Source organism: Anser anser (assembly GCF_964211835.1).
Source record: "Anser anser genome assembly, chromosome: 14".
NCBI lineage: Eukaryota > Metazoa > Chordata > Aves > Anseriformes > Anatidae > Anser > Anser anser.
In genome coordinates, this window is record NC_139735.1 from 20,131,859 (window position 1) to 20,159,375 (window position 27,517).

Consider the following 27,517-nt stretch of genomic DNA (forward strand, 5'->3'; position numbering starts at 1 on the left):
TTTAGGCACCGCAGACACCGTGGGTTGGAGCACAGCATCAGGCTCACTGTCCCATGGGCTGACTGAGCTGCCTCCTGCTGCCTGATGTCCATCTCACCCATCCCACCCTCAGTGTCTAGGGTCAGGGTGAAGCCCCATGGGACAGAACATCTGTTACAAGCTATAGGCACAGCCCCTTTGCAACTACAAAAAAAAAAAATCAAGGAATGATACCCTAGAGGTGATGCTCCCCTGAGCAGTGACTTTGGGCTGGCCATCCTGCTGCCCAGGGAGAGGCAAATCCCCCTTAGGGCTTTGCAAGGGCTCAAGGTGCTCCTGAGCAGGCTGGTGATGTGTGCCGCTCTCCCCCAAAGCTGTTAGCGTTTATCTTCTGCCATATGTCGATTTCAGTTGGTCAGAAACAGAGCTTTCGATATTAAGAGGCAGCAGTTTCTGTTCTCCTTGCCATCTGTATGTTTGTGTATTTCCCCTACCACCACAATTAGCAGGCTGGGCTCCAGCCAGGCTCAGGAGGAGATCTTAGCTGACGTCTTCCCAGCAATTCCAACAGCTTCATCATTTCTTTTACAGCTCCCCTAGCAAGGTCCCTGTCACTGAGACCATCACTGCTCAAGCTGTCCCTCCTGGTGTCTTGGCAGGGGCAGGCAGGCTGCGCTCCAGGGACCACCAGCTCTTGCAGCTATGGGGCAGCGCCATAGGGGGCACAGGTGAGGGGAAAAAACCCCACATCCCTAATCACAGCAGGAGGTTTGCCATGCTCCCACCTGGCCCATCCATGTGTTCCCTGGCAGGAAGGCCACCAGCACCTCTGGGCTCTGCCAGAACAAAGCCAGTCCTCTTCCCTCTCTGGGTGTGCAACATTGCAAGAGGATAAAATAAGTCACCGTAGCCCCGACAAGCAACAGAGCCTGATTCAAGACTGGAATCTCCCTGCAGCTCCAGAGGAAGCTGACAGTGACATGTCCTGCTAGCCAGGGCCAACTGCCTCACCCCTACAACAGCCCCACTTCATTCCCCTCTGACCCACCCGCCCACACCGAGGCTCGAGAAACTCCCACCACTGGCCCGAGGTCACTCAGGACCCTGCAGAGCCCACCCAGACCTGGGTTTCCAGCCAAGCCTCATCATGAACAAGCAAAAAGGCACCACAGAGCTACGGGAGCTGCACACCCAGCTCTGCCATCACCCTGGAGCTCAAACCAAGGCTGCTGAAAGCCTCTGCAGGGGCTTTGGCACCCGCAAACTGGGGCTTAGCTCACGCACGGCCATGCACCTTGGGTTGCTCTGGGTGAAGGATCTCTTTGGACTGCTCCTGCTCCCCTCAAACCTGACACAAAGCACAAAAAGGGCAGGGGAAGGGCTCTGTGCATCGCTGTTTGCAGGGCACTTTTGTTTGATCTAGAAGGGAGCTGGGATGTGCTGGGCTTTCCTCATAGGACCCCAGGAGAGGAGCCTCGCTGCTGCTGCCACTGCTCCGCCTTGGCAAGCCACATCCTGGTTTGGGGCTGTCTGATAAACAGAGTGGAGCTAACACACACACAGACAACTGCCTGAGGCAAACAGCAGGACAGAAACGTACAAGTAAATCTGGCAACTTTATGTGAATTAAGTGTGCATTTAATTGATATTTATAAGGGAGGTCACAATAGCAATTGATTATCAAAACCAGATTATTTATGGGGACTTAGCAACTATACACAAGATTAATGTTTCTAGAATAAATCCTCAGTAAATATATTTTTCCCCCAGTAATCAGCTAATAACACGTCACCCTAATTATCTCATGAAAGGGACACAAAAGCTCTGACAAATACTGAAAGGTTATCTCGTTGTCTGCCAAGCAGCACCAGAGACCACAGGTCACTGTCTGCCTCCAAACCGCTGCTCTGCTCGTGTCCTCCAACACCAGAATATGGCTCATGAAGGGGCACCTTCCCCAGCTGGGCATGCAGCTAAGTCCCCGCTGCCAGCGTTGGTCCTCCATGTACATCATGCCCCAAAAAAGGATCTGGGATCCAGGTATCACTTTGCCCAAAGTCCTGGGGATGTTTGCACCCCAGGGTCCTGAGCATGGCCAAGGCAAGGTGAAGTCTCTGCAGGTACTTGCATGGTGACATAATATCAACAGGAGCAATAGCATGGCTCCCAGGGTGGGAAAAAGAAAGCTTTTTCCCTAAAAGAAAGGTGCACGTGTCCCATAAAAGTTAATGGGGCTCAGCCTGGTACTTGCACAGCTTTCTGCCCCTCTGCTGGCACATGGAGGTGCCCGTTATAGGGACAGCCCATGCTGCAGCAGGCTCCTCTGTTTTCCATAAGTGATGTTCACTCATCAGCAACATTTATCGAAGATTAACAGCTCCAGCAATGAGAGGCTAATGATGCCACACCACGCAGCAGCCTTGCCAGCACCTCTCCCAGCACAAGGTGCTGCATGGCCCCATCCCGGGTGGGCAAGGACCACCCTGCACCCTGACCCATCCTCCCCTCACACACCAGGGTGTGTCACAGGGATGTCCCCAGAGACCCCCACCCCCAGGAGGACATGGTGGCTGGTCCCCCTGAGGGGCAGGAGTGGGCCCTGCCGCTCCCAGGGCCGGGCACAGGACCTGCCCTGGGATGCGGAGACGCTCCAGCAATCACCATGGCAACTCCAGTACACAGCCAGGGCGAACAAAGCTGGTGGGAGAGGAGAGGAGAGAAAGAGGAAAGGAGGAAAAGGCAAAAAAAAAAAAGGAAGGAGACAAGCTTACAACCCTGGAGGGAAGGCTGGGGCAGGAGGGAACAATGGGGTGGGAAAGCACTAGGGCTGTGAAGAGGAGGAGGAGGAGAGCTGCCTTTTAGCTGCTCACCTTGGGATGACCTTCAAGGAAGCAACCGAGGGCACACACTGAGCTGTGCCACCGAGATGGTGCCCATCAGCCCATGGGCCATTTCCCTCTGGCAGCTCCATGCCATGCTGTGGGACATCCCAGCCTGGCACAGGGAAGAAGCATCCGGGAGGCTGGGGGAGCCCTTCACATGCCCTGAGGCAGGGCAGGAACCCAACCTGAGGACACTCTTAAGGTGACGTGGGTGGGTGCCTGGGGACAAGGCCAGGTTATTCAGCCCAAGCCCTGATGTGAGGTGTTTCAGGGCCATGCTGCCAAGACCAAGTGGACCCTTTTGGGGCAACGCCCGGTGCCAGCCCCACAAGGGCAGGCCATCTCCATGGCTGGCTGTGAAAGGAGCAGGGCTCCAAAAACGCTTCCTCAAACAGCCTGAGGCTCATCTGGACCCCCAGCCCAAGGTCAATGTAGGAAGTAGCGATGCAGCTACAAATATATTGACATAAGCCCTGAAACTGCAAAACCACAAGCTGCGTCCACCGCCAAAGCATGTTCTGCTCTCATCTCTTGGTCACACTTCATTGAAGACAGAGATAATTATAAAACAAACGTCAGGGTTTAGGGTCAAAAAGCAGCAGCTACAACCTCTCTCAGCTTGAATGGGAAAATAGCATCCCACTTGGTTGTTTGTTCTAAGAAAAAAACAGATCCCCAAGGGAAGCTCTCCCGCTGCCAAGCCACCCTCACAGCACAGACAGCCTCTGACACGCAGAGCACAACGCGGGGGGCAAAGCCTTGGGGCTCCTGGTTATGGGGTCAAGAGTGGGCAACCAGGTGGAGGCGGTGGTCAGAGGGGCTGGCAGCCTGAAAAACCTCCCAGAGAAAGGACTGGGTGCAACAGCTTGGACACTTTAGCAAGAAGAAGATGAGAACCCGCAATGGAATCAGTGCAGGTGTTACAGGAAAGCTGGAGCAGGGCAGCAGCACCCGACCCCACTACCTCAGTCCACCAGAGCCCATGTGCCAGGCCCTCCCAGGGGGCTGGAAACCCCAGGCACATCCTGAGCCCCCAGGGACACGGGGCATTCCTACCAGGGGGCCACAAGGGCTCAGTGCCAGCAGGGGACAGTGTGCATGGAGGGGAGGACGTGGCAGGGCAGAACAATGAGCTCCCCAGGGCGCGTGTACACAGGGGTTTCACACAGACTCATCCTCCCCTCCTCCTTCCCACACTCCTGCTCTCCTTGGCTCCTGTGTACGCCCAGGAACAGACTTCAAAAGGAAAGGGGTGGCTGCCAGCGCAGGAAGTGGCAGGCAGGCAGATGTGGCTGTCTCTTGCTAAAAGCTTTCGGTGCCTTCATCAGGGCCTGGAGAAAAAAGGCACCGGTGGTCAGGCTGGAGGCAAACAGCCCAACCTGGCATCAGCCCTATGCTCCCAACATGGCATTTCACCCTCCACATCCCAGCTCCCTGCAATATAGATGTAAATAAATCCATCTGTGTACAGTAAGCACCAGAGATCCTCTGCAGCTAAGCGCTGCAGGAGGAGAGCAGAGTGCTCTCCAGGGACAGCCCCATCCCACAGCCCAGCTTCCCTGCACCAAGGTCACATCTCCCTTCCCCGCCGCACACCAGCAACAACTATCTGTCCCCAGCACCCACCTCGCAGATCCTCATTAGTGCCAATTATCGGGTGGTCAACGGGCCCAGCAGAGCCGTGTTTTCCAGGGAACAAGTCCTCTTTTCAAGGGACATAATCAACACGGGCTTTGTTGTGCATGCTTTTGGCTTACATGAGCCAGGAACTGCCTGCCAAGGAGCAAAATTTTCTGAATTGTACCCTTTGTGCCACCAGACCCAAGCATGGAGGAAGGAACTGGGACAGCCGCAGATGACCTCTCTTGGCAAGTCCTCGATTCACCAGGCACCTGGAGGAGGCTCCATGCAGCTCCCAGGAGACCCCCAAGCTCACACGTCCCCTTGCCCACCAGCATCACCAGGGCCAGCCAGGACCCATCCACGTTACCACCAAGCCCCAGGTCTGGTGACAAAGGCAGGGTGAAGACCTCAACGCCCCCAGAGGATACCTGGGCTTGGACTCCAGCTCCTGAGTTGCAGCGTTGGACAAAAGCTGAGAGCTGGAAAAACACAATAGGAAAACAGCACGTGGACCAGCAGCAGCACTTTGTGAGAGGCCAGCACAAGGACCAGGGAACACACACTTCCCAGCTTCCCTGATTATTTGCCTCACTGCTGAGGAAGAAAAAAACAGACAAAAAAAAAGCAAGCGCAGGGGAGCAGGGGGAGATGGCCTGGATGTGACAGGCTGGCATATTTGACAGAGGAATCTTGTTAACAGCGCTTTTCCCTGCTGTTTGAGCAGGGGCAAAGCCAAGGAATGCTCCCCAGCAGCCTGCACCAAATGAGCCCAGCTTCACAGAGATCTGATTGCCAGGGGCAGATCAGGAGAGCAACAGCAGTGGGGCTCAGGGAGGACAGGCAGCAGAACGGTGTTGAAGGCTTCTGCTGCGCCATGAGCTCCGTCCTCTTCCCTGGGACGGGAAGCTCCCAACACCCTCCCAGCACCTTCCTCCAACACAAGCCTCGCTTGAGTGTGCTGTGCCTGCCCAGGGCTGTGGCACCCCGATGGCAGCACATTGCTGTCCCTATGTCATGATGGGTGCTGGGGCAGCACACGTGGGTGCCAGCCCACTGCTCAGCTGGGCTCAGGGATGAAAGGATCAGCGATGGCCACATCAGACCTTTGCTGGCTCTCTGGAGGAGGGAGAGGAAGGATCCGGCAGATCTCTGAGCTGACTAAAAGCTCTGAGTGCCTGGTGGCTCTGCTGTACCAAGCACAAGCCAAAGCAATTAGCATTTCTTATAGACGCTCCATATAATCTTCCCTGAATGCTGGGGGAGAGCACTGGGCTGTACAGCAGCCCTGGAGCTGCCACACCAGCAGTGATGTGAGGCAGCGAGGGGCTGTCCCAAAGGGTCATCCTGCCAGGATCACTGCTCCATGGAGGAATGGGGACCCTCTGTCCCAGCCCCACCAGGTCCTGCCTCCGAGAGCTGGAGGCTGTCAGCAGCAAGCCAAGGGCCAGAGCAGAGAGGCAGCCTCAGCACCTCTCCTTGGAGCACAGCCCAGGTAGGAAAGACCATGGGGAAAGCCAAAAATCAATCTCATCTGCCAGCTCCCAGGCAAGGCCATCAGCCTGAAGCGGGCAGAGGGGCATGGGTGAGCCTGGAGGTGCTCGGGGAGCCACGCAAGAGCAGCAGCAAGCCCAAATTGGGGATTAATTTTAATGGCTACTTGTAGAACACCAGGAGCACGTGCAAGAGAGACAGCCAACACTGATGCTCATCCCATCCCTCTCTCCCTGACTTGTGCAAGGAACGTATCTCATGTCCAGGCTTTTTATAGGGTTTCCCGCTCCTGCTGGGCACGCAGCTCAGTACAACTGCATCCCCCCCTCCCTCAGCAATCACTCACATGCCGTTCACTAAAGTCTTTCCATTCCCTCTCTTGCAGTTTCCTCTTCTCTCCTTATTAGGGATCCACCTACCCATCCATCTACTCATTCTCTCCCCCTCTGCAGCTATTTTTAAAATGCCATAAAAGCTTTCAACTGGTAGCATCCTCGGAGATGCAAGGGATTTTATATGTAACCCCTCAGGAACTGTCATCACCACATAAAACTCACCATGCAGACAGTGACTTTTTAAAAAAAGTGAGGGGGGAGAACATCCACGCCTGGTCCCTCAGCTCTCCCTGGTCAGCCTGCCTGGGCCAGCACTGCCATTTATGTCCCATCCTGGAGGGGAAGGATTGGGCCCAACCTGCTCCCTCCCAAGGAGGCAGCTGGCACTGATGCTGGGGAACACAGCAGATCCCCTCACAGAGGTGATGTGGCTATCCAGAGGGAAGATTTCTCACAGGGTGAAGGGTTCTGAGCTGGGGATCACCCAGCTTCGTGCCCCAGAGGCAAGTGGAGGAAGCCTCCTCGCTGAGGAGGTGGCTGTGCTGCTCCCTGCATGCCCAGTGCCCATGAGGAAGCTGCTGTATTTGTGTGATTCTCCTTCTGGTTGGTGGTCCCAGACAAGCAAGAGGTGGAAGATAGCTTGGTGCCATAGAAAACCTCCTCCTGAAGGCACAAAAGACCCCAAGAACTGAATTTCAGGAGGCCGCCTGGACAAACAGAGAAGACCAAAGTTTCTTGATCAACCCCAGTCTCCAGCCCAGCACGGGCAGAGGGAGCACAGGAGCATTCAGAAAGCCCAGGGGCACTCCAACAGCACCAGGATAACTACTTCTGTCTCCCTGATTCCTGCAGAAAAGCATCCTCCCCTTCCCTCCCAAGGCCTGACTGAAGACCTGATGCCTCCATCAGGAAGATGGAAACCTCCATCAGTGCCCCAGACCTGGTCAGCAGCTGGGCAAGATTAGGAGAGGCACAACCCGAGCAGAGTCCCACCACATGCTGAGGCAATGACACGCTCTGTGTCACAGGCAGCACCCCCAGGTGCTTCTCCATCAGTGCCAGTGACCAAGCATTGGACACGCCTGTAGGAGCCACAGCTCGCCCACATCGCTCAGACACATGCGGGTGATGTGGCTATTTGCAGCAGGTCAGAGGGAGCTCATCTCACTTTTTCCCCCCTTCTTCATCCTCTGAGGACAGGGGGTGCTGAGGAGGGAGGCAGGGGCACCCCATGCCACCCGCAGGGCGCGGGCAGGGAGGGGTGTGCAGGGACCAGCGCCATGCTGGGACCCGAGTGCAGACAGTGGCTGTGCGAGCGCAGTGGTGCTAGGGAAGCCTGCACTCTATCACACTCCGAGGGCTGCTGCGATATGAGCAGAGAGAGAGAGAAAGTCTGGAGCAGAGCTGACAGGAGAAACCGGCACCGAGCCGTACAGCTCACCTGCCCACCCAGCATCCTGCCCCTTACAGGATGTATTTTCCATGGGTGCTGAGTGCACATAGGTCTGCATCCCCCAGGACCTCTGCCTGCCCCAGACAAGTACAGTTTTCCCCTGCCTTCACTGCATGCAGCACCTGAATGCAGATCCCCAGCTGGTGGGAGAAGCTGGAGACACAGGGACCTGCCATGGGTCCCCTGGGGAGGGCCAGAGGGGCAGGGACGAGTCCTTGACCGGGGGAAAAACAGCCCTCCCCGCCTGCGCAGTGAATCCAGGCTGGGGAGCAGCTGCAGCTGGGGACACCCCCAGCAGGTGCCTGACTTGTCCCAGCAAGTGGTGCTGAGCCAGGGAGCCGCCCCAGCAAAAATAGCTTCCCCTCGCCAGCGAGCATTCCTGGGCTGGGCAGTGCTCACCAGGACGCCTCCCTGCAGCCAGGTCCTGAGGGCTGGATATGGAAGAGGCAGCAACGTCTTCAGGGCTGATGAGTACATGACATGGGTGGTGGGAAGGGCACGCAGGCCCTCAGTGTGCTTCTGTGAGCAAGATGCACAAAGTGTGCTCATGAAGAGTGCCATACTGCAGAGCCTGGGATGCATGCTTCGTAGCTCGCACCTCAAGTCCCAGCCTGGGTTGTGCTCATCTCACCCAGGCTGCATGCACCAGAGAAATCTTCCCAAAATTCACTGTTGTGAGAACACATTAACCCCTCAAACTAAAATACAGACCTCAGTGGACTCAAAATGTGCTGAGGAACGACTCCAGGGGTGGCATTGCACCAACAGCACATTTCCTGCCCACAGCAGCCTGGTGCTCTCCAGAATGGATCCCTTTTTACCAAGAAGGGAGATGGAAACCAGCAGAATGGCTTCAAACCCACAAGATAAACACACCCTCTTACATTGTCCTGCTCCTTAGAGACACCTTCCTCCCAAGGGCTTTCCCACTTGTCTAAGCCTCAGAAAAAAGGTGTTTCAAAATGGAAGTAAAACGTGCATGAGCAGAAAAACAAGCAACGCTTGGAGCTCAGAGAAGGGCTTTGCCAGGGTAAAAAGGGCAAGAAGAAAGGAAGGTCAGGAAGGCTGCATAAGGAAACCATAATATCAGCTCCTCCTTCTTTCAGATCTCTGCCCCAGGCAGCAAAGAAAGCAAATCAATTCCCAGCCCAGGTCTTATGGCTGATACTGACAGAGCATGCAGACTGTAGCAGAACTGAAAAATGCAGGTATAAGCTATAACCTACCAAAAACCTGAGCCACCATCAAATATATGGGAACCATATGTCCAAGCTGGCTGCCCCACATGCTCAACTGGGTACTATTAAGCTTCACACAGCCCTTTTCTGGAAGAGAAAGCATGTCCATCAGGGCTGTGCATCAGGGCACACAAGCTCTTCTACTTCCCCAGTGATTTACTGGGCCTACGGGTGCAGAGGCTGGGCACAGGAGGACTTGGGACAGCCTGGGTGCCCTCCAAGCAAGAACAACCCTCTCTGCTGCAGTCTGTCAGCCATCCCTGACATGCCTACCCTGAGCTGTTTGCAAGCAAGCTTTCCAGGGCTAAAACATCTGGATCTGGGCTCTGCCTTCCCTATGGCTGCCACAGTCACTCCTGGTCCCCTTCCACTCTGTAAATTCTCCCTCTTCCCCCCACCGCTCTCTCCCTGGGCCCTTGCCATCACTACTCTACCCCCAGGATGCCTTCCAGAGGTGCAGCAGTGCTCACAATGGAGAGGCACTGATGCGTTTAGTCTAAAAATATCTAATTAGATGTTCCGAGCACTTCATTATGGTATCACCATGATAGGACTGCAGGGTCTGGCAGGAGCTTGGTGGGTTTGCCTTCACAGAGAGCAAAGGCAGCATCACAGCAGCTCACTGGTAACAGGACAGTCTGTCATTAGCCCAGCCTGTTGGCATCATAAAGAATTATCTGGCTAAACTGATCGTCACTCTGTCATTAGAAAACTTGCTATTTGTTTTATAAGAGCATAGCAGGCCCTTGAAATAATTCAATTGCCTCAATTGGCTTTACAGCATGCACTTCATTGGCCTGCAAGGCCACTTTCTGTGGCTTCTGCTCTTCAGAGGGCAAACTGCCAAGACAGTGGGCTTGTGGGGAGCCTGAGCAGAGCTTGGTGAGAGGACAGCGTCCATCCACCAGCCTGGGGACAGAGAGAAGCTGTCAGAAAACTCAGAGCCTGGACAAAGTGAACGCTATTGATGATTGTCCCTTTGCTGGCTGTGCAGAAGAAAGGAGGGGATGATTTGTGTTAGGTTGGTGGCAGCAGTCAGGGTCAGGTGTTAAATGAGAGGACTGAGATGTGGGTAGGGAGCCTGGAGGTTCCCTTGGTGCCCCAGTTCTACAAAACTCAGTGCTAGAGCCCTCCTTAGGGAAGTGTGGGCACCAGGTGATGTTCACGGCTGGTTTAGGAGAAAACATGTGAGGAAGGTAGCTTTTCACCTCTTACAACACTGTATATAAATCTCTCCATCTACACCTGCACCCCTTCTCTGTACCACCTGCACCAGGACTGCTCCAACCTTCCCAAAACTCTCTCCCTTCTACAAGCCTCCCCCAGGAGCAGCTGCCCAAGAGTGAAGAGCTCTGTTTGGAGATTTATCTTTTCTCCCACCGCACCGAGAGCCTGCCCAGCCAGGCTGAGGAGCACGAGGGCTCCTCCAGACCCCGAGCCCACCTCACCAAGCACTTGGGGACCAGGCAGCAACACCCACAGCCCTGGGCAGCATTTCCCTGCTGGAGCTGTGCTTTGTCCTACATTTACTGCTTGCTGTAGCAGCCTCCAGCACTGCCAAGATGAAAGAGGAACCGGTGCTGTCCAGGAGCCACGCGTGCTATAGCAGAAGAGGCTGTACCATAACCCCAAGGGGAAGACTAACACTGCACATCACCTGGGCTGATGGTTCAGGGTGCTGCATTTCTGGGCAGGGGAGCAGCACCACATCCTTCCCCAGCAGGTAGGGGAGCTGGGGATCACCCCCTGCCTGCTGAGCCGTACCGGGCAGAGCCACAGCTCCTGGAGACGCTCACCCCCACATGATTCCTCTTTAATTACACGGGGACTTAGCAGAGTTTGCTGGTAAACACCTTGTAACCACATGTGCCTGGAGATTACTGGGTAATTACGCTCAGTGGATCATCACGTAACAGGGAACACGATTTAGGAATGGTAAAAATAACCAAGCAAACATGCTGCATTCATCAGTATCTGGCATGAAGACTTCTTTCCCAAAGGCTTGGCCAGCAAGCCTTGTTCCACACCTCCTGTCCTGGCTTCCCGAGACCAGTGGGGCTGCTCTGCAGGGATTTGAGGTGCCAGGGACTGGGATGGTCTGGGGAAAGCTTTCCACCTCGCATACCAAACCCCCCTGCAAGGCCTTCCCATGCTCTGACAGGTGTCAGCTGCTCAGAGGGAGCAGGATGGGACTTTCCTCCCCCAAAATGTTCTCGGGGAAAGGCTGGAGCCTGGAATTGTGGAGGCTTCAGAGGGTGATTTCAAAGGATGTTCTCTAAGGCAAAGGCTAGTACCACCAGATCCAGCCTCAGCAGAGATGCAGCACAGCGCTGATAGACCTGTTCAGGAATGTATGAATCCATTTGCAACCAATTAGCAGTGCTAATCCGAGTGGGAGGTATAAATAGTGTAGCTAATGTAAATATCAACTCTGTGCCCTCCAAGCGCTTGTTGTACACCAGGAGGCTGCGTTCCCAGCCACCACAAGCCTTGCACCCTCGGGCCCCCTTGGGCTGCTCTGGAGCCTCAGGATATGAGTTCACATCCAAGATTAGGGGCCTACTTTTCCCCTTAAAGCAACATTTCCATATGGCTTTGCTACCCCCGCATCACAGGAGAGGACACACATGGGGCTCCCAACCCCAGGGCCCACAGTGGGTGCAAAGCAAGTCCCTCAGCGAGGGCACACGGGACTCCTGTGTGCTGTGTTTGGAGATGCACCTGCACAGCCCAGCCTGAGCACAACAAATCCTGCCCTGAGCCCCCAGAGGCCCAGCCAGCATTTTTGCACAACAGCTGGGCTTGAGGCCAGTACAGTGGCCAGCAACCCCAGGCTTCCTGCCTCACATCACTTCGGACAGAACAGAAGCATTACCAAAGCACACCAAGCAAAAAGGAAAGGAGATGTGGCAACTCACAGATCAGGCGCACAACAGAGGATAAAAAGTGTCCTCATCGCATCAGTTTGGCAACACCAAAACTTCAGTACTGCAGCTGCACCTGTAGCTGATCACCTTGTGCACAGTCTGGCTTTGTCATCCATCCTCCTCCTGCTGTGTTTCCTCTCCTCACTTCCACACAGGGCTCAGCTCCCTCCCTGCGCATGACACTGCAGGCAGGGTCCCCTCACCTCCGAGCCCTCCTCACGAGGGACACAGGCTGCAGAACCACTGCAGAGAGCAGCCAAGCTGCTTGTACAAGGTGTGGTCCCACATGGTGCCCGCCGCATCAATCAACCCACAGCTCTAGAAATAAACAGCAGCTGTTAGCAGCCTTCCAAACCTTCCATAAGCCAGATGGCTACCTAGGAAGGACCTGGCTACCTAGGAAGGGGGAACAGCATGTAGGCAAAGCATTAGGCTGTGAAATCCAGATGCCACGGCATGGCCCAGTGACATGCCAGAGATCATGGAGCAAGTCAGTGGCAGGAGGAGGCGGTGTGCCTCCCAAGGGATGCCCAGCTCCATGCTCACTGCCTGCCTGGCAGCCTCTGCTTGTGAGTGAGGGCAGAGCAACAGGCAGGGTGCAAGTCTGGGTTTGCTGGGACCTCTGCATGGGGGAGGAACGGGTAAAGGAGTTTTGCAGCACAATCAGATAGTCATGATACGTGGCATGATAAACAACCCTCATTGCTATCAGCATCCAAGCTGGTTGTTAAGAGCTAGGAAGGAACCCCCAGTAGGAACAAACAAATTTGTCAGAAGTGGCTTAGAGAAGGCATGAAGTCCCACCCAACCACTGTAGTCACTGGCCCCAGGGAGCACTGAGTGCCATCCCACATTCATCACTCAGAGATAGAGAGAAGGAAGAACCTCTGCTACCAGGCATCCAGCAGGGCTAGGAACAAATAGGTCCCCTTTGGTCCCTACCCAGGCACTACCAGCCACACTGCTCCCCCAAAAAGGGGCTAGCTCGTGCCCCAGGCGTGGCTTGTGCAGCTGGCACCTGGGAAGTTTTCTCACTTCTGACGCAGCCCAACAGATCTGGAATCACCTGTTCTGTTGCCTGCAGCCTGCCAAGGATTTTTTTTCCACAGTGTTTTGCTTGGGAACCACCCCAAGCCCTCAGATTGAGAAACCTCAGCACACTACTGGGACAAAGTCACTGATCTGCCACTTACTGCCTGGGGAACTCCTCACAGCCTTTGGGACCCGTAGGAGGGACAGCACCTCATCCCAGGTGGAACACCCTCACCTGGCAGTCAGCACCAGCTGCTGTGGGTGGGGGGTGGCTGGGCATGCTTTTAAAGGAATGGACCTGCTGGCAAAATGGGCACAGCTGTCACACATCCTAAAAGCCATGAAAAAGAAGTCAGGTGTGACTTGATCAATCTTCCCAGACTTTGCAAGGAGGCCATAAAACCAGAGGTAAGCAGACCAGCAGCAGGTGCCAGTTCTCATCTTATGTAGCATGTCTCTACGCCCTGCTTCTTTAGCGATTCATATGTAGTGCACGAGTATCTCCATCCCTCTCCCTCACCTGTGCACAATAGGAACACCCAACTGCAGAGGTACATGCCTTTCTGTACCACACCTGGGCTCTGCTCAGATCCCTGCTTTTGGGGTCTCCCCTTCCTCATTCCTCTTTCTCCTCCCCATTGGCTGCTCCCCAGTGTCTATTCATATGTAGGCAGCAGCTTCAGAAGTGAGCCTGCTGCCAGTCAGAGTGTTCCTGGCTGCCTCTCCCCATGTTGCATATCGACATTTTACTGCATGATCTGCCCTCCAATCCCCAGAAACATGAGCGAAGAAGTACTCATCAGAGATAAGCACCATGGCTCAGCGCACACAAAAGCATCCCCAGCCAAGCCTTACCCTGTCAGGAAGCAGAATGCTGGGGGGAGGAGGGGGAGGGGGACAAAAAATACCCAGCCCATTAGAGTTGCTAGCCCTGGTGTCAAAAAATACCCAGCCCATTAGAGTTGCTAGCCCTGGTGTCACATTTTCTTCCGATTCCTCCCAGACAGATCCATGCCATCCCAGCCGCGTTCCCATAGCAAATGGAGAGCCGTACTTACTGCTGGTGCTCATCCTGACGGCCCTCCCCTGCCCTTCAACAAAGGGGGCAAAGATGCTCTGTAAATCCTCTTGCGCTCCTACAGCGGGAGGGGGCCTCCTCTCCCTTTCCTACGGGCGAGGGTCCTGCGCGCTCCACCGCATCCCAGGGCGGCCCCGAGTGCCAAATTCAAGGTCAAGTGGGGTGGTGGTGGCGGGGAGAGGACCGGCGCTGCCATACACTGCGGAGCACAGCCGCTGCCGCTGCTCTTATAGCGGGCGTGGGGCCGCGCAGCGCCGCTCCCCCCGGCCGCCCCGCCCCGCCCCGGGCCGTGCCGAGCCGAGCCGTGCTGGGGTGGGATGGGATGGGATGGGGTGGGGTGGGGTGGGGTGGAATAGGATGGGATGGGATGGGGTGGGGTGGGGTGGGGTGGGCAGCACCGGGGGCAGCGCGGGGCCAGACCCGACCCGACTCGGGGGCTGCCTGCGGGGCGCCGCCGCGGCACCGCCGCCATCTGCTGGGCACCGCCTGTCCGGGCTGCTGCCTGTCCTGTCTGTTTTACTGCCTGACCTGCTGTCCGGCCTGCTGCCTGTACTACTGCCCTACTCGTCCTGCTGCCCATCCTGCTGCCCTGCTTTCAGACCTGCCCGTAGCCCATCCTGCTGCCCATCCAGCTGCCCATCCTGCTGTCCTACCCGCTATCCATGCCACCACCCTGCCCGTGACCGTGGAACTGAGCCCTGGAACCAAGCCCCAACCCCAATCCCCCACCCAAAGTCCTGGTGCTGATCCCCCAACCCTGAGAACCCCACCCCAGAGCTGAACCTGAGCCCTTGAACCCGGAGCTGACCCCAGACCCAGAGCTAACCCCGAACCCCAACCAAGAGCCCCAATCCTGAGCCCCAACCCTAAGCCCCAACCCCGAGCCCCAACCCCGGACCCTCGACCCCAAACTCTTGACACCAGAGTCACGACTGCAGAGCCCCTGACCCGGACCCAACCCCAGAGCCCCTGACCCTGACCCCCAGAACCGGGCTCGACCCCTAGGCACCAACCCCAAGCCCCCATCCCGGACACTCGACCCCGGAACCCCAACCCTGAACCCTCGACGCTGGACCTGTGACCCCCCCCAGACCCAACGCCAGGGTTTCTGCCCCAGACCAGACCCTGGAGACCCCATCCCAGACCCCACCCCTGAGCACCCAACCTGGACCAGACCCCAGAGCCCCAGACATGGATTCGACCCCGAGTCCCAGACCCGGACCTGTGCCCGAGCCCAGGACCCTCGACCCTGGAGTTCGCCCCAAACCCTGACCCCAAGCCCAGACCCTGAGCTCCATCTACAAGCCTCCGACCCCAGAGCTGACCCCAGACTGTCGACCCCGGCATCCCCACTCCTGAGCTGACCCCAGGCCCTGACCCCAGAGATAACGCTGAGCCCCCAACCCTGCAGCTGACCCAGGACCCGGAGCTAACCCTGAGCCCCATCCCTGAGCGCCAACCCCAAGCCCCAACCTTAGCCCACCCCAGACCTGACCCCGAAGCCCCTACCCTGGACTCGACCCCGAGCCACAGACCCAAATCCAACCCAAAGACCTGGACCCAAAGCTCACCCCCAGTCCTGGACCCAGAGGTGGCCCCAAGCCCCAACCCCGAGCCCCAACCCTGAGCCCTGACCCTGAGCCCGAGTCCCGAGCCCTGACCCTGAGCCCCTGACCCCAGAGCTGACCCTGACCTCAGAGCTGTCCCAGAGTCCCCAAACCCGGAGCTGACCCCGGACCCGGAGCTAACCCCTAGCCCCAAACCTGAGCCCCAACCCTGAGTCCCTACCCTGGACCCTCAAACCCACACGTGTGACATTGGATATACGACCCCAGAGCCCGCGACCCAGGCCTGACCTTGGATCTCCCTACCCTGACCCCCAGAACTGGACCCAAACCTGAGTCCCAAACCTGAGCCCTAACCCCAAGCCACACCCCGAACCCTTGACCCCGGACGCTTGATCCCTGAGCCACCGACCCAGACCCAACGCCAGAGCCCCTGCCTCAGACCAGACCCTGGAGACCCCACTCTGGACCTGACTCTGGAGCCCCCAACCCAGACCAAACCCTAGAGCCCCGCACCCAGTTCCAAACCTGAGCCCCAGACCTGGACCCATGCCCGAGCCCAGGACCCTCGACCCCAGAGTTTGCCCTGAACCTAAGCCCTGACCCCAAGCCCTGACCCCAAGCCCCAACTCTGAGCCCCTGACCCTAGTAGTGACCCCAGATTGTTGACCCTGGAATCCCCACTCCAGAGCTAACTATGAGCTCCGGACACGAGCCCTGGACCATGGAGCTGACCCCGATCCCCAATCCCGGAGCTGACCCAGGACCTGGAGCTAACCCTAAGCCCCATCCCTGAGTGTCAACCCCAAGCCCAAACGCTGAGCCCCACCCTGGACTCGACCCTGTATCTCCCACCCTGGACCCGACCCGGAGCCCTGGACTCAAACCCAACCCATAGACCTGGACCCAGAGCTGACCCCCCGTCCCGGACCTGGACCCAAAAAACAAACAAAAAGCAAAACAAACAAAAAAAACAACCTTAGAAGCTTAAGTGCTTACAGGTAAACCTGACTTTGAAGAATGTTCTTATATTTGTTAACACTGAACAACAGACTGTGTGAAAAATGTGCCTTAATGTGAATTCAAATTTTGTCTTGTGGTAAGTAGAAACAGATTTGGATAGATACTGGTGGCATTATCATTACTTTCACTGAGTGGAAATTGTGAGAATTTGTTGTTCATAAAAGAAATGTTGTTTTCACAATATGCAAGTCAAAAGCAGTACGAAGAAAGCCTGTTCTCTTCCCTACAGATCTGCGTCTTGGCCTTGGAGAAACTTTCTGAAGAGGTCCACCAACTTAAAGAGAACTGATCTTCCTCCCACCTGTACAAACCAGTGTCTCAGCTATCAGGGGTAAGCATCCTTCTGTGCAAGGAAGACGATAGAGTGGGTACACATGCTGTGCCACCCTGTGGTTTTACCCACGTGACCATGGAGAGGGCTTCAGAAAAAGGCATGGAAAATCTACCAGGACACTAGAGGCACGGGTACTTGAATTGCAAGGAAAAAAAATGGGAAAAAGGTGTTCTCTGAGAAACTTGGTGCTCTAACTTCCAGTGGGCAGTGCTCAGTCCCCAGATCTGGCCCCCAGATCTGCTCCCCAGGAAAACTTCTGGATTAAGACAGTGTGACTTACATAGAGCACTAGGAATATTTTGAAGGAACTTTAAAAATCAGGTCACCGCAGAGGACGTAATTCCTAAACAAAGTGTCTTATGGGGACGAAGTTCTATGGTGCACAGCATATCCTAAGCCACAGTTGGGATCTCACGCTGTCATCTCAGCTTGACTGGCTCCTAAAGTTGGAAGTATGCAGAAAAATGTTAAACAAAGCGTTCCACACTTTTTAGCCCTAATGTCTAATATGTTGAGGTTTGCAAAGGAGTTTTTGCACTGGCAGGAATCTGTTAAAGTAGCTTTGTGGCAATGCAATGTATTTTTGGACGTTGTCTTGCCCTTTTACACGTCTGCAACCTCTTCCCTTCATCTAGAGGAGACATTATAAAGTTTGAAGCTACAAATCTCTTATGCAGACTATGAGCCCCACAATGTAAAGGTAGTTGTTCATCTTGGAGGGGGTACGTTTGAATCCAAAACTCATCTTTAGGACAGAAGCAAGACATTAACCTCTTCATGTTAACAGGAACATGAGTTTTTCCATCTGGAACACAATTCAACAGAGCAGTCAACCATTTCTTTAGCTTTGAAGATGCTGAAATGGACCCTGGGTTAAAAAGAACCTCTTCCCAGCCTGTCTCTAAAAATAGCTGCTTAGGGCTAAAATCTGAGTTTCCTTTCTGGTACGTGAACATCCAGAGAGACTCATCCTCCCTTCTCAGTTGACTTCGGTGCTGCCTAGTCTTAAGATTTTCAGTACTCAGTCGCGTAGCCCAGACTCTCGTATTTTGAGAGGGATTGCACTCCCCTTCCATAATATAGGAATCCCATTTTTCTGTCTCAAGGGTGAATGGTGTAAGGCACTTATAAATCATTGTAGATTGAGGTTGTTGTCAATTGCCATGCAAATTAATGCCATGCAAGTACCTTCTACTGTTTCATCTTCCCTTTCATTTGTTGTCTGGTTACTACTCAATATTACCTATTGGGTGAAATGTCCTAAAAAAGCATTACTTTTTAATTTTAACAACTTTTGTTTTTTCTTTCTCTAGGTCTGCCAGCAGCTGACAAGGTAGAAAGATGTGCTTTTCTCTTTCATTCTTGTGAAGTTAGAGGCAGTGTCGATTTAAACTGGGACTGAGGCTCTGCAATGGTGCAAGTCTAGCCTACTACTTCAAATCCAGTGACGCAACCTGAGTTTACATTAATTACCTTTCAAGGATTCAAGGAATTTAAAGCTCTTGGACAACGACAGTTATTTGAAAACATTCCTACAGGTTTATTTTATTCATTTACATTTGGTTGCTATCTCCATCTCATTCAAAGCAGTCAGGACTGGTTTGCTTCTCTCTTCTCTGGAAATTTGCACTAGGAACCAGTGTTAGAATCAGAATCCTAATCTAAGAGTATGATGAAAAATGTTGCACTCCAAGTTGGAAATTGGAGAGCAAAATGTTCATGTTTACGTAAGAATTGTGCTCAAACAGCTGATGACACTTTTTCTTACACCTTAACAGATGCTTACACCTTTTTAACTTTCTACCTGAGAAGCAACAGGTAGTTTCTACGTTTCCATTGGGGATAGTGTACTCTTCTGTATTTTGCTTCTATACAAACAGTTCAAAATTTTAAAGTCATGTTGTCAGTCATACAACCAAACAACCTTGCACGGCATTACATGTTCCCCCCCAGATAGATCAAGCCCTGAATGCAAGACCAGACAAGTAAATAATGCCAACATGTAAAACTAACTTGTAAATACATTACTTTTTGGCAGGCTTTTTGGCACTTTGTGGGGCTTAACTGTACTTCAGTGAGAAGAATGTCCTCTGGTGTGAACTGAAATTATACCTCTATGCCACAATTTCTAATTTTTTTTTTTTTTTTTGGAGTGTGGGAGGAGAGCGGCAGAATTCCTTGTGGATATCTGAAGGAGTTGCAAAATAATAATAAAATTGAGGTGAAGGAAAAGTTCCTTCCCTGTTGTTGTTGTTTTTGTTTTCTTTTCCATACAGTCTTAAAATGAAGGTCCCCTTTTCTGGCCTTTGGCAAATTGTAAGCATGCCGGAACACTTCACATTACGTAGATCTTAGTTGTCTGAAATGATAATATCCTACCTGTAGTCTGCTGCAGGCTGAAAAGTAGCCTATGCCTCAGGTACTGTTTTAGGCCTTTGCTTTTGTTACTACATCCTTGTAAGTCTTCAAAAGGGAAATGAAATTATCCTATTCAGAAGAAACACCATCCAGAAGAAACTTCAGTTGTGAGGGCCTGAATTCTTGCTGAAACCAAAGGCGGGTATAGAATCATAGAATAGCCTGAGTTGGAACGGTCCCATAAGGATCATCGAGTCCAACTCCTGGCACCACACACGTCTACCCCAAAATTCAGACCATGTGACTAAGTGCACAGTCGAAACGCTTCTTAAACTCTGGCAGGCTTGGTGCAGTGACTCCTTCCCTGGGGAGCCTGTTCCAGTGGACGACCACCCTCTCAGTGAAGAACCTCTTCCTGATGTGTAGCCTGAACCTCCCCTGCCTCAGCTTGACACCCTTCCCTCGGGTCCTATCACTGGTGACTAAAGAGAATAGATCAGTGCCTGCCCCTCCGCTCCCCCTCGTGAGGAAGCTGTAGACTGCGATGAGGTCTTCCCTCAGCTTCCTCTTTTCCAGGCTGAACAGGCCAAGTGACCTCAGCCGCTCCTCATAAATCTTCCCCTCTAGGCCCTTCACCATCTTTGTAGCCCGGTATCTTACTGACTTGAAGAAAGGGGCTTTAATCTCTCCTGATTTGTTTACTAACGAAGGAGCACAAAAGAGATGCGTGTTCTTGTCTCTGAAGAGGAGGTGAAGGAACAGCTAGTGCAAGGAACACAAAAATCAGTTGCGCCAGACTAATATGTGGTTGTATCTGAGCTTGGAGACTGCAACCCTCTTCAAACTTCCAGATCTTGAGGAACACTTTGGCTGCAGCCTAAAAGCCACGTGTACATAAGCTCCCCCAAGCCAGCCAATCTTCTTCCCATGACCTGCCAGGAAACAGCAATGTAGGCATGTAACCAAATTAAAGCCCAAACCTTCAGCCCAATCCTTGACCTGAATAGTGGGTGAGGATCCTGATCCTGGCATTTATATGTGAGAGTTTTTATGCAGCCCAAGTAAACAGTGTAGTCAGAGGTCACAGGGCTAGATTTTGAAAAGTCCTACATAAAGAAGAGATCTCAGAAAAGCAAATTTAAATAACATTAATGTCAAGAAAAGTAATTCTGATTACTATATTCTTTATCTGCCATGACTAGACAGATGAAAATCTATGATAGCAATTTTGCCTTTAAGGTCATTTTCTTTTTTCTTTTATTTCTTCTATTTATTTATAAATTGATTGATTGATTGATTGATTTTAACAGACGCTGTACTAATTTTCCTCACAGATGACTACCAGAAATATGACCCTTGTGCACCTTTTGTAGTTAATTCATTAGGTCAACTCTAACCACTAAGCCCCATCTCAGGCTATTTCTATTAGTGATAAGGAGCGATTGACCTTAAAAGACTGAAGCCAGGTAGATGAGCCTATTCCACAAGGTCTCTTGGCTCTACCCTTGTTAAGTGAAATCTGCCAGGTGTGGATCATTTGACCTTTGCTCTATAGGAAGCATGAGGACTTGTAGGGAATTACCTACCCAGGAGAGCTAGAGGCTTGGGTTATCTAGGGTGCTTTCCTACTGTGGTGAAATGGACTCAGTGTTCCTCAGGAGGCTGCTTTTTCTTCATGTTTTCTACCATCCCTGTGGAATAGTTTTAGTGACTCTAGGAGCTAGCTACGTTGGTGGTGCCTTCTCAGTACAGTAAAACCCTGGTGGTATGACTTCACTGTGAAGTAGTTTGGAAGTGACTCAAGTTCAGAAGCTGGCAGGTAAGTGTTCCTGGGTTCTACGGTTGTTTAATGTTGAGGAGTTTAAGTACTTCCTTCACCTTGCCTGTTTTCAGTGAAATTACTTATGTGGATTCTAAGCTCCCTTTCCAACCCTTAAAAATAAAATAAAATAATAATTAAAAACAAAAAAACTCAGAAGCTCAAGTGCTTACAGGTAAGCCTGACTTTGAAGAAAGTTCTTAAGTATTTGTTAAGATTGAACAACAGACTGTGTGAAAAAGATGCCTTAATGTGAACTCAAATGATGTCTTCTGGTAAGTAGGAACAGATTTGGATAGATAGTGGTGGCATTATCATTACTTTCACTAAGTGGAAATTGTGAGAATGTTCTGTTCATAAAAGAAATGCTGTTTCCACAATACGCAAGTCAAAAGCCTTTAGATTACCAGAAGTTATAGTTTCAAGGAGATAACTTCAAAGAAAGAAACTATTGTTGGACATTTCCCCCTGACCCCTCTGTAGGTTGGCTCCCTGAAGAGAAAGTGTGAAAGGTGTAATTGTTAATAGTTTCTGAGGTAGGGTCAGGGGACAGTGTTTTTTCCCACTTGTCCACTCTCCCTTTCTTCTCCTCCAGGAGTGTTATGGTAGCTTTCCAAAACTTCGACTATCCTTGCGATGTTCAGACCAGCATGTTCTTCTCGTTATGTCTCCTGAATACACTTCAGGTTTTGTCTAAGGTTAAACAAATACTGAAGAGTGTCATCCAGAGATCTGTCCCAAGGCAGGATAGTTAGGAGTGGCAGGGAGAGTGGGAGGATATGGGCAGGCATCTAGAGTAGGGGGCACCTTCACTGGAAAGACCATGAGGAACCCGCAGTGGATGAATTGGCTAAACAGCCCTGGCAGTACGAAGGAAGCCTCTCCTCTTCCCTACAGGCCTGCGTCTCGGCTGTGGAAAAACTTTCAGGAGAGGTCCACCAACTTAGAGAATTTATCTTCCTCCCCACCTGTACAAACAAGTGTCAGAGGTATGAGGGGTAAGTGTCCTTCTGTGCAAGGAAGACGACAGAGAGGGTACATAGCCCGTGCCATCCTGTAGTTTGACTACTGTGACCATAGAGAGGACAGGAGAAAAAAGGATGGAAAATCTATGCCAATACTAGAGGCATGGGTAAGTGAGTTGCAAATAAAAACAATGGGGGAAAGGGGGATTTCGCAAGCAATTTGCTGCACCAAATTGCAGTGGGCAGTCCTCAGTAACCAGATCTGGTCCCCCAGGGGTGGCTGGGCGGTGTCGGTCAGGGCCCCTGGGAGCCTGCTGGGTTCGGTGGGCGGGGTCCTGCTGGGTGCCACCGGGGTGGGTCCTCTGGGGTGCCCGAGGGGTCACCAGGATGGGTCCTTGGGGGCCCGCCGGGGGTCACCGGGCTGGATCCTCCTGGGCCCCAGAGGACCCGCCGTGGGTCATGGGGTGGGTCCTCCGCGGGTCACCAGGATGGGTCCTGCTAGGCCCCCAGGGGCCCGCCGGGGTGCAGCGGGGGAATTCCTATGGGGCACCCAGGGTGGGCCTGCTGGGGTGCAGCGGGGGGGGTCCTCAGGGGGACCCGGGGGCCTGCCGGGGTGCACTGGGGTGGGTCATCCGGGGCGCCCGGGGGTCTGCCGGGCTTCACAGGGGTGGTTCCTCTGGTCCGCCCAGGGGCCTGCTGGGGGTCTCCGGGGTGGATCCTCCGGGGTGCCCGGGCTGTCACCGGGCTGGGTCCTCCTGGGCACCCGGGGGCCCGTTGGGGGTCACCGGGTTGGATCCTCCTGGGCCCCAGGGTGCCCGCTGGGGGTCACCAGGGTGGGTCCTCCGGGGCAGCTGGGGGCCTGCCGGGGGTCACCGGGGTGGGTCCTCCTGGGCCCCAGGGGGCCTGCCAGGGGTCACAGGGGTGGGTCCTAATAGGCCCCTGGGGGCCTGCTGGGGTGCAGCGGGGGGGGTCCTCCGGGGTGCCCGGGGGGGCCTGATGGGGTGCCTGGGGGCGGCCTGCCGGGGTGCAGCAGGGGGGGTCCTCAGGGGGACCCGGGGGCCTGCTGGGGTGCACTGGGGTGGGTCCTCTGGGGCACCTCGGGGGGTCCGCTGGGCATCACAGGGGTGGTTCCTCCGGTCCGCCCAGGGGCCTGCCAGGGGTCTCCGGGGTGGGTCCTCCGGGTCGCCCGGGCAGTCACCGGGGGTCTCCGGGGTGGGTCCTCCGGGTCGCCCGGGCGGTCACCAGGGTGGGTCCTCCGGGGCCTGCCAGGGTTCACTGGGCTGGGTCCTCCTGGGCACCTGGGGGCCCGCCAGGGGTCACCAGGTTGGATCCTCCTGGGCCCCAGGGTGCCTGCCGGGGGTCACAGGGGTGGGTCCTCTGGGGTGTCCGGAGGCCCACTGGGGGTCACAGCAGTGGGTCGTTTGGGGCGTCCGAGGGCACACCAGGGGTCACAGGAGTGGGTCCTCTGGCGCGCCCTGGGGCCCACTGGGGGTCACCAGGCTGGGTCCTGTGGGGCACCGGAGGGCCTGCCGGGGGCACCCTGGAGGGTTGTCTAGGGTACCCGGGGGCCCGCTGGGGGTCACCGGGGTGGGTTCTCCGGGGCCCCCGGGACCTGCCAGGGGTCACCTAGGTGGGTCCTATAGGGCGCCCTGGGGCCCGCTGGGGGTCTCCAGGGTGGGTCTTCCGGGGCGCCCGTTGGCCTGCCGCGAACCACCGGGTTGGGTCCTCTGGGGCCCGCGGGGGGTCAGCAGGGTGGGTCCACTTGGGTGCCGGGTGGCCCGCCAGGGGTCATTGGGGTGGGTCCTCTGGGGCGCCTGGGGACCCGCAGGGGTTACTCTGGTGGGTTCTCCGGGGCGACCGGGGGTCTGCCAGAGGTCACCGCGGTGGGAGCTCCGGGGCGCCCGGGGGCCCAGCGGGGGTCACTGGGGTGGGTCCTCCGGGGTGCCCAGGAGCCCTTCTGGGGGTTGCCAGGGTGGATACAACGGGGCGCCCGTGAACCTGCAGGGGCTAGCTGGGCTGGGTCCTCAAGGGCGCCTGGGTGTTCGCCGGGGTTCAACGGGGTAGGTCCTCGGGGGCACCTGGGGGCTCGCCGGGGGTCACAGGGATGGGTCCTCGGGGGCTCCCCGGGTCTCACAGGAGGTCACCGGGGTGGGTCCTGTGGGGCGCCCGGGGACTCGCCGGGGGTGACCGGGGTGGGTCCTCGGGGGCGCCCGGTGTCTGGCCGGGGGTCACTGGGGTGGATCCTCGGGGGCTCCCGGGGGCTGGTCGGAGGTCACCGGGGTGGGTCCTCGGGTGCGTCTGGGGGCTCGCCGGGGGTCACTGGGATGGGTCCTCGGGGGCGCCCAGGGGTCACGGGGGTGGGTCCTCGGGGGTGCCCGGGGGCTTGCCGGGGGTCACGGGGGTGGGTCCTCGGGGGCGCCCGGGGGCTTGCTGGGGGGTCACCGGGGTGGGTCCTCGGGTGCGCCCGGGGGCTTGCCAGGGGTCACCGGGCTGGGTACTCTGCGGCGCCCAGGTTCCCGCCGGGGGTCACCGTGGTGGGTCCTTGGGGGAGCCCAGGGGCTTGCCGGGGATCACCGGCGTGGGTCCTCTGTCGTGCCCGGGTTCCCGCCGGGGGTTACCGGGTTGGGTCCTTGGGGGTGCCCGGGGTCTTGCCGGGGGTCACGTGGGTGGGTCCTCAGTGGCGCCAGGGGTCCCGCCGAGGATCACCGGGGTGGGTCTTCAGGGGCGCCCCGGGTCCCGCCGGGGGTCACCTGGGAGGGTCCTCTGGGGCATCAGGGGTCCCGCCGGGGGTCACCGGGGTGGGTCCTCGGGCTCGCCCGGGGTCCCGCCGGGCGTCACCGGGGTGGGTCCTCAGGGGTGCCCGGGGTCCCGCGTCGGGTCATGGGGGTGGGTCCCCGGGGGCGCCCGGGGTACTGCCGGGGGTCTCCGGTGTGGGTCTTTGGGCACGCCCAGATACTTGCCAGGGGTCACCTGGGTGGGTCCTCGGGGGCGCCGTGGGTCCTCCGGTGCGCCCGGGGTCCCGCCAGGGGTCACCCAGGTGGGTCCTCGGGGGCGCCCGAGGACTTGCTGGGGGGCCCGGGGTGGGTCCTCGGGCACGCCCGGTGACTTGCCGCGGATCATCGTGGTGGGTCCTCGGGGGCGCCCGGGGTCCCGCAGGGGTTCACTGGGGTGGGTCCTCGGGGGCGCCCGGGGTCCCGTCGGGGGTCACCGGGTGGGCCTTCGGGGGCGCCCGGGGTCCCGCCAGGGGTCACAAGGGTGGGTCCTCGGGGGCGCCCGGGGTCCCGCCGGGATTCACCGGAGTGGGTCTGCGGGGGCGCCTGGGGTCCCGCTGGGGGTCAATGGGGTGGGTCCTCCTGGACACCTGCTGTCCCGCTGGCTTTCACCGGGGTGGGTCCTCGGGGGCGTCCGGGGACTTAAGGGGGGTCACTGGGGTGGGTCCTCGGGGGCGCCAGGGGACTTGCCGGGGGTCACCGTGGTGGGTCCTCCGGGGCGAGTGGGGTCCTGCCGGGGGTCACCAGGGTTGGTCCTCGGGGGCGCCTGGGGTTCCGCCAGGGGTCACTGGGGTGGGTCCACTGAGGTGCCCGGGGTCCCGCCAGGGGTCACTAGGGTGGGTCTTCGGGGGCGCTCAGGGTCCCGCTGGGGGTCACAGGGGTGGGTCCTCGGGGGCGCACGGGATCCCGCTGGTGGTCACTGGAGTGGGTCTTCGGGGGCGCCCGGGGCCTTGACGGGGGTCACTGGGGTGGGTCCTCTGGGGCGCCAGGGGTCCCGCTGGGGGTCACTGGGGTGGGTCCTCGGGGTCGCCCGGGTTCCCGCCGGGCGTCACCGGGGTGGGTCCTCACGGGCGCCCGGGGTCCAGTGTCGGGTCATGGGGGTTGGTCCTCGGGGGTGCCCGGGGTACTGCCGGGGGTCTCCGGAGTGGGTCTTTGGGCATGCCCAGATACTTGCCAGGGGTCACCGGTGTGGGTCCTCAGGGACGCCCGGGGTCCCGCCAGGGGTCACCGTGGTGGGTCCTCGGAGGCGCCCGGGGTCCCGCCGGGGGTCACCAGGGTGGGTCCTAAAAGGCGCCCGGGGTCCCGCCAGGGGTCACCGGGGTTGGTCCTCGTGCACGCCCGGGTTCCTGCCGGGGGTCACCAGTGTGGGTCCTCAGGGGTGCCCGTGGTCCCGCCGGGTGTCACCGGGGTGGGTCCTCGTGGGCGCCCAGGTTCCTGCCGGGGTTCACCGGGGTGGGTCCTCGGGGGCGCCCGGGGGTCTCCGGGGTGGGTCCTCCGGGGCGCCCGGGGTCCATCTGGGGGTCACCGGGGTGGGTCTTCGGGGGCGCCCGGGGTCTTGCCGGGGGTCACCGGGGTGGGTCCTCGGGGGCGCCCGGGGTCCCGCTGGGGTTCACTGGGGCGGGTCCTCGGGGGCGCCCGGGGTCCCGCCGGGGGTCACCAGGGCATGTCCTCGGGTGCGCCTGGGGTCCCACCGGGGATCTCCGGGGTGGGTCCTCGGGGGCACCTAGGGTCTTGCTGGGCGTCACTGGGGTGGGTTCTAGGGGGCGCCCGGGGGCTTGCTGGGGGTCACCGGTTTGGGTCCTCGGGGGCGCCCGGGGTCCCGCTGGGGTTCACCGGGGTGGGTTCTCAGGACTGCCCTGGGTCCCGCCGGGGGTCACCGGGGTGGGTCCTCGGGGTACCTGGGGCCCCACCGGGGGTCTCCTGGGTGGGTCCTCGGGGGCGCCCGGGGTCTTGCTGGGGGTCATCGGGGTGAGTCCTCGGGGGCGCCCAGGGGCTTGCCGGGGGTCACGGGGGTGGGTCCTCCGGGGCGCCCGGGGTCCCGCAGGGGTTCAATGGGGTGGGTCCTCGGGGGCGCCCGGGGTCCTGCTAGGGGTCACCGGGCTGGGTCCTTGGGGGCGCCCGGGGTCCCATCGAGGATCACAAGGCTGGGTCCTCGGGGGCGCCCGGGGTCTCGCCGGGGGTTACCAGGGTGGGTCCTCGGGGGCGCCCGTGGTAAAGCTGGGGATCACCGCGGTGGTTCCTTTGGGGCGCCCGGGGTCCCGCTGGCTGTCACCGGGGTGGGTCCTCGGGGGCGGTCGGAGACGCCCTGTGGTCACCGGGGTGGGTCCTCGGGGGCTTGCCGGGGATCACCGGTGTGGGTCCTTGGGGGCGCCCGGGGTCCCGCTGGGGGGTAACTGGGGTGGGTCCTCGAGGGCGCACGGGGTCCCGCCGGGATTCACTGGGGTGGGTCCTTGGGGACGCCTGGGGCTTTGCCGGGCATCACCGGGGTGGGTCCTCAGGAGTGCCCTGGGTCCCGCTGGGGGTCACTGGAGTGGGTCCTCGGGGGCGCCCGGGGCCTTGACGGGGGTCACCGGGGTGGGTCCTCGGGGGCGCCCGGGGCTTGCCGGGGGTCACGGGGGTGGGTCCTTGGGGGCGCCCGCGGTCC

General features: G+C 57.3%; 2 protein-coding genes across 5 annotated transcripts in view; one reads left to right on the forward strand and one right to left on the reverse strand.

The window, feature by feature from the left end:
- Positions 1 to 14,352, reverse strand: part of ABLIM3 (actin binding LIM protein family member 3) — a 42,118-nt gene extending 27,766 nt beyond the window's left edge. For 2 of the 4 annotated variants that reach the window (XM_083799160.1, XM_083799159.1), the window contains exon 1: positions 14,019 to 14,347. In XM_083799160.1, coding sequence (XP_083655286.1) covers positions 14,019 to 14,031 — 13 coding nt within the window. In that variant the 5' untranslated portion in view covers positions 14,032 to 14,347. Of the gene's footprint in view, positions 1 to 14,018 lie in introns of all 4 variants that reach the window. The other 2 variants (XM_083799157.1, XM_083799158.1) reach the window with 2 other exon arrangements.
- A 101-nt stretch (positions 14,353 to 14,453) lies between these two features.
- On the forward strand, positions 14,454 to 27,278 carry LOC310881648 (uncharacterized protein). The gene is made up of 2 exons (XM_083799161.1): positions 14,454 to 16,957; positions 18,274 to 27,278. Exon 2 carries the CDS (start codon positions 22,490 to 22,492, stop codon positions 24,164 to 24,166), a length of 1,677 nt encoding a protein of 558 aa, XP_083655287.1. The 5' UTR covers positions 14,454 to 16,957; positions 18,274 to 22,489; the 3' UTR covers positions 24,167 to 27,278.
- The last annotated feature ends 239 nt before the right edge of the window (positions 27,279 to 27,517 follow it).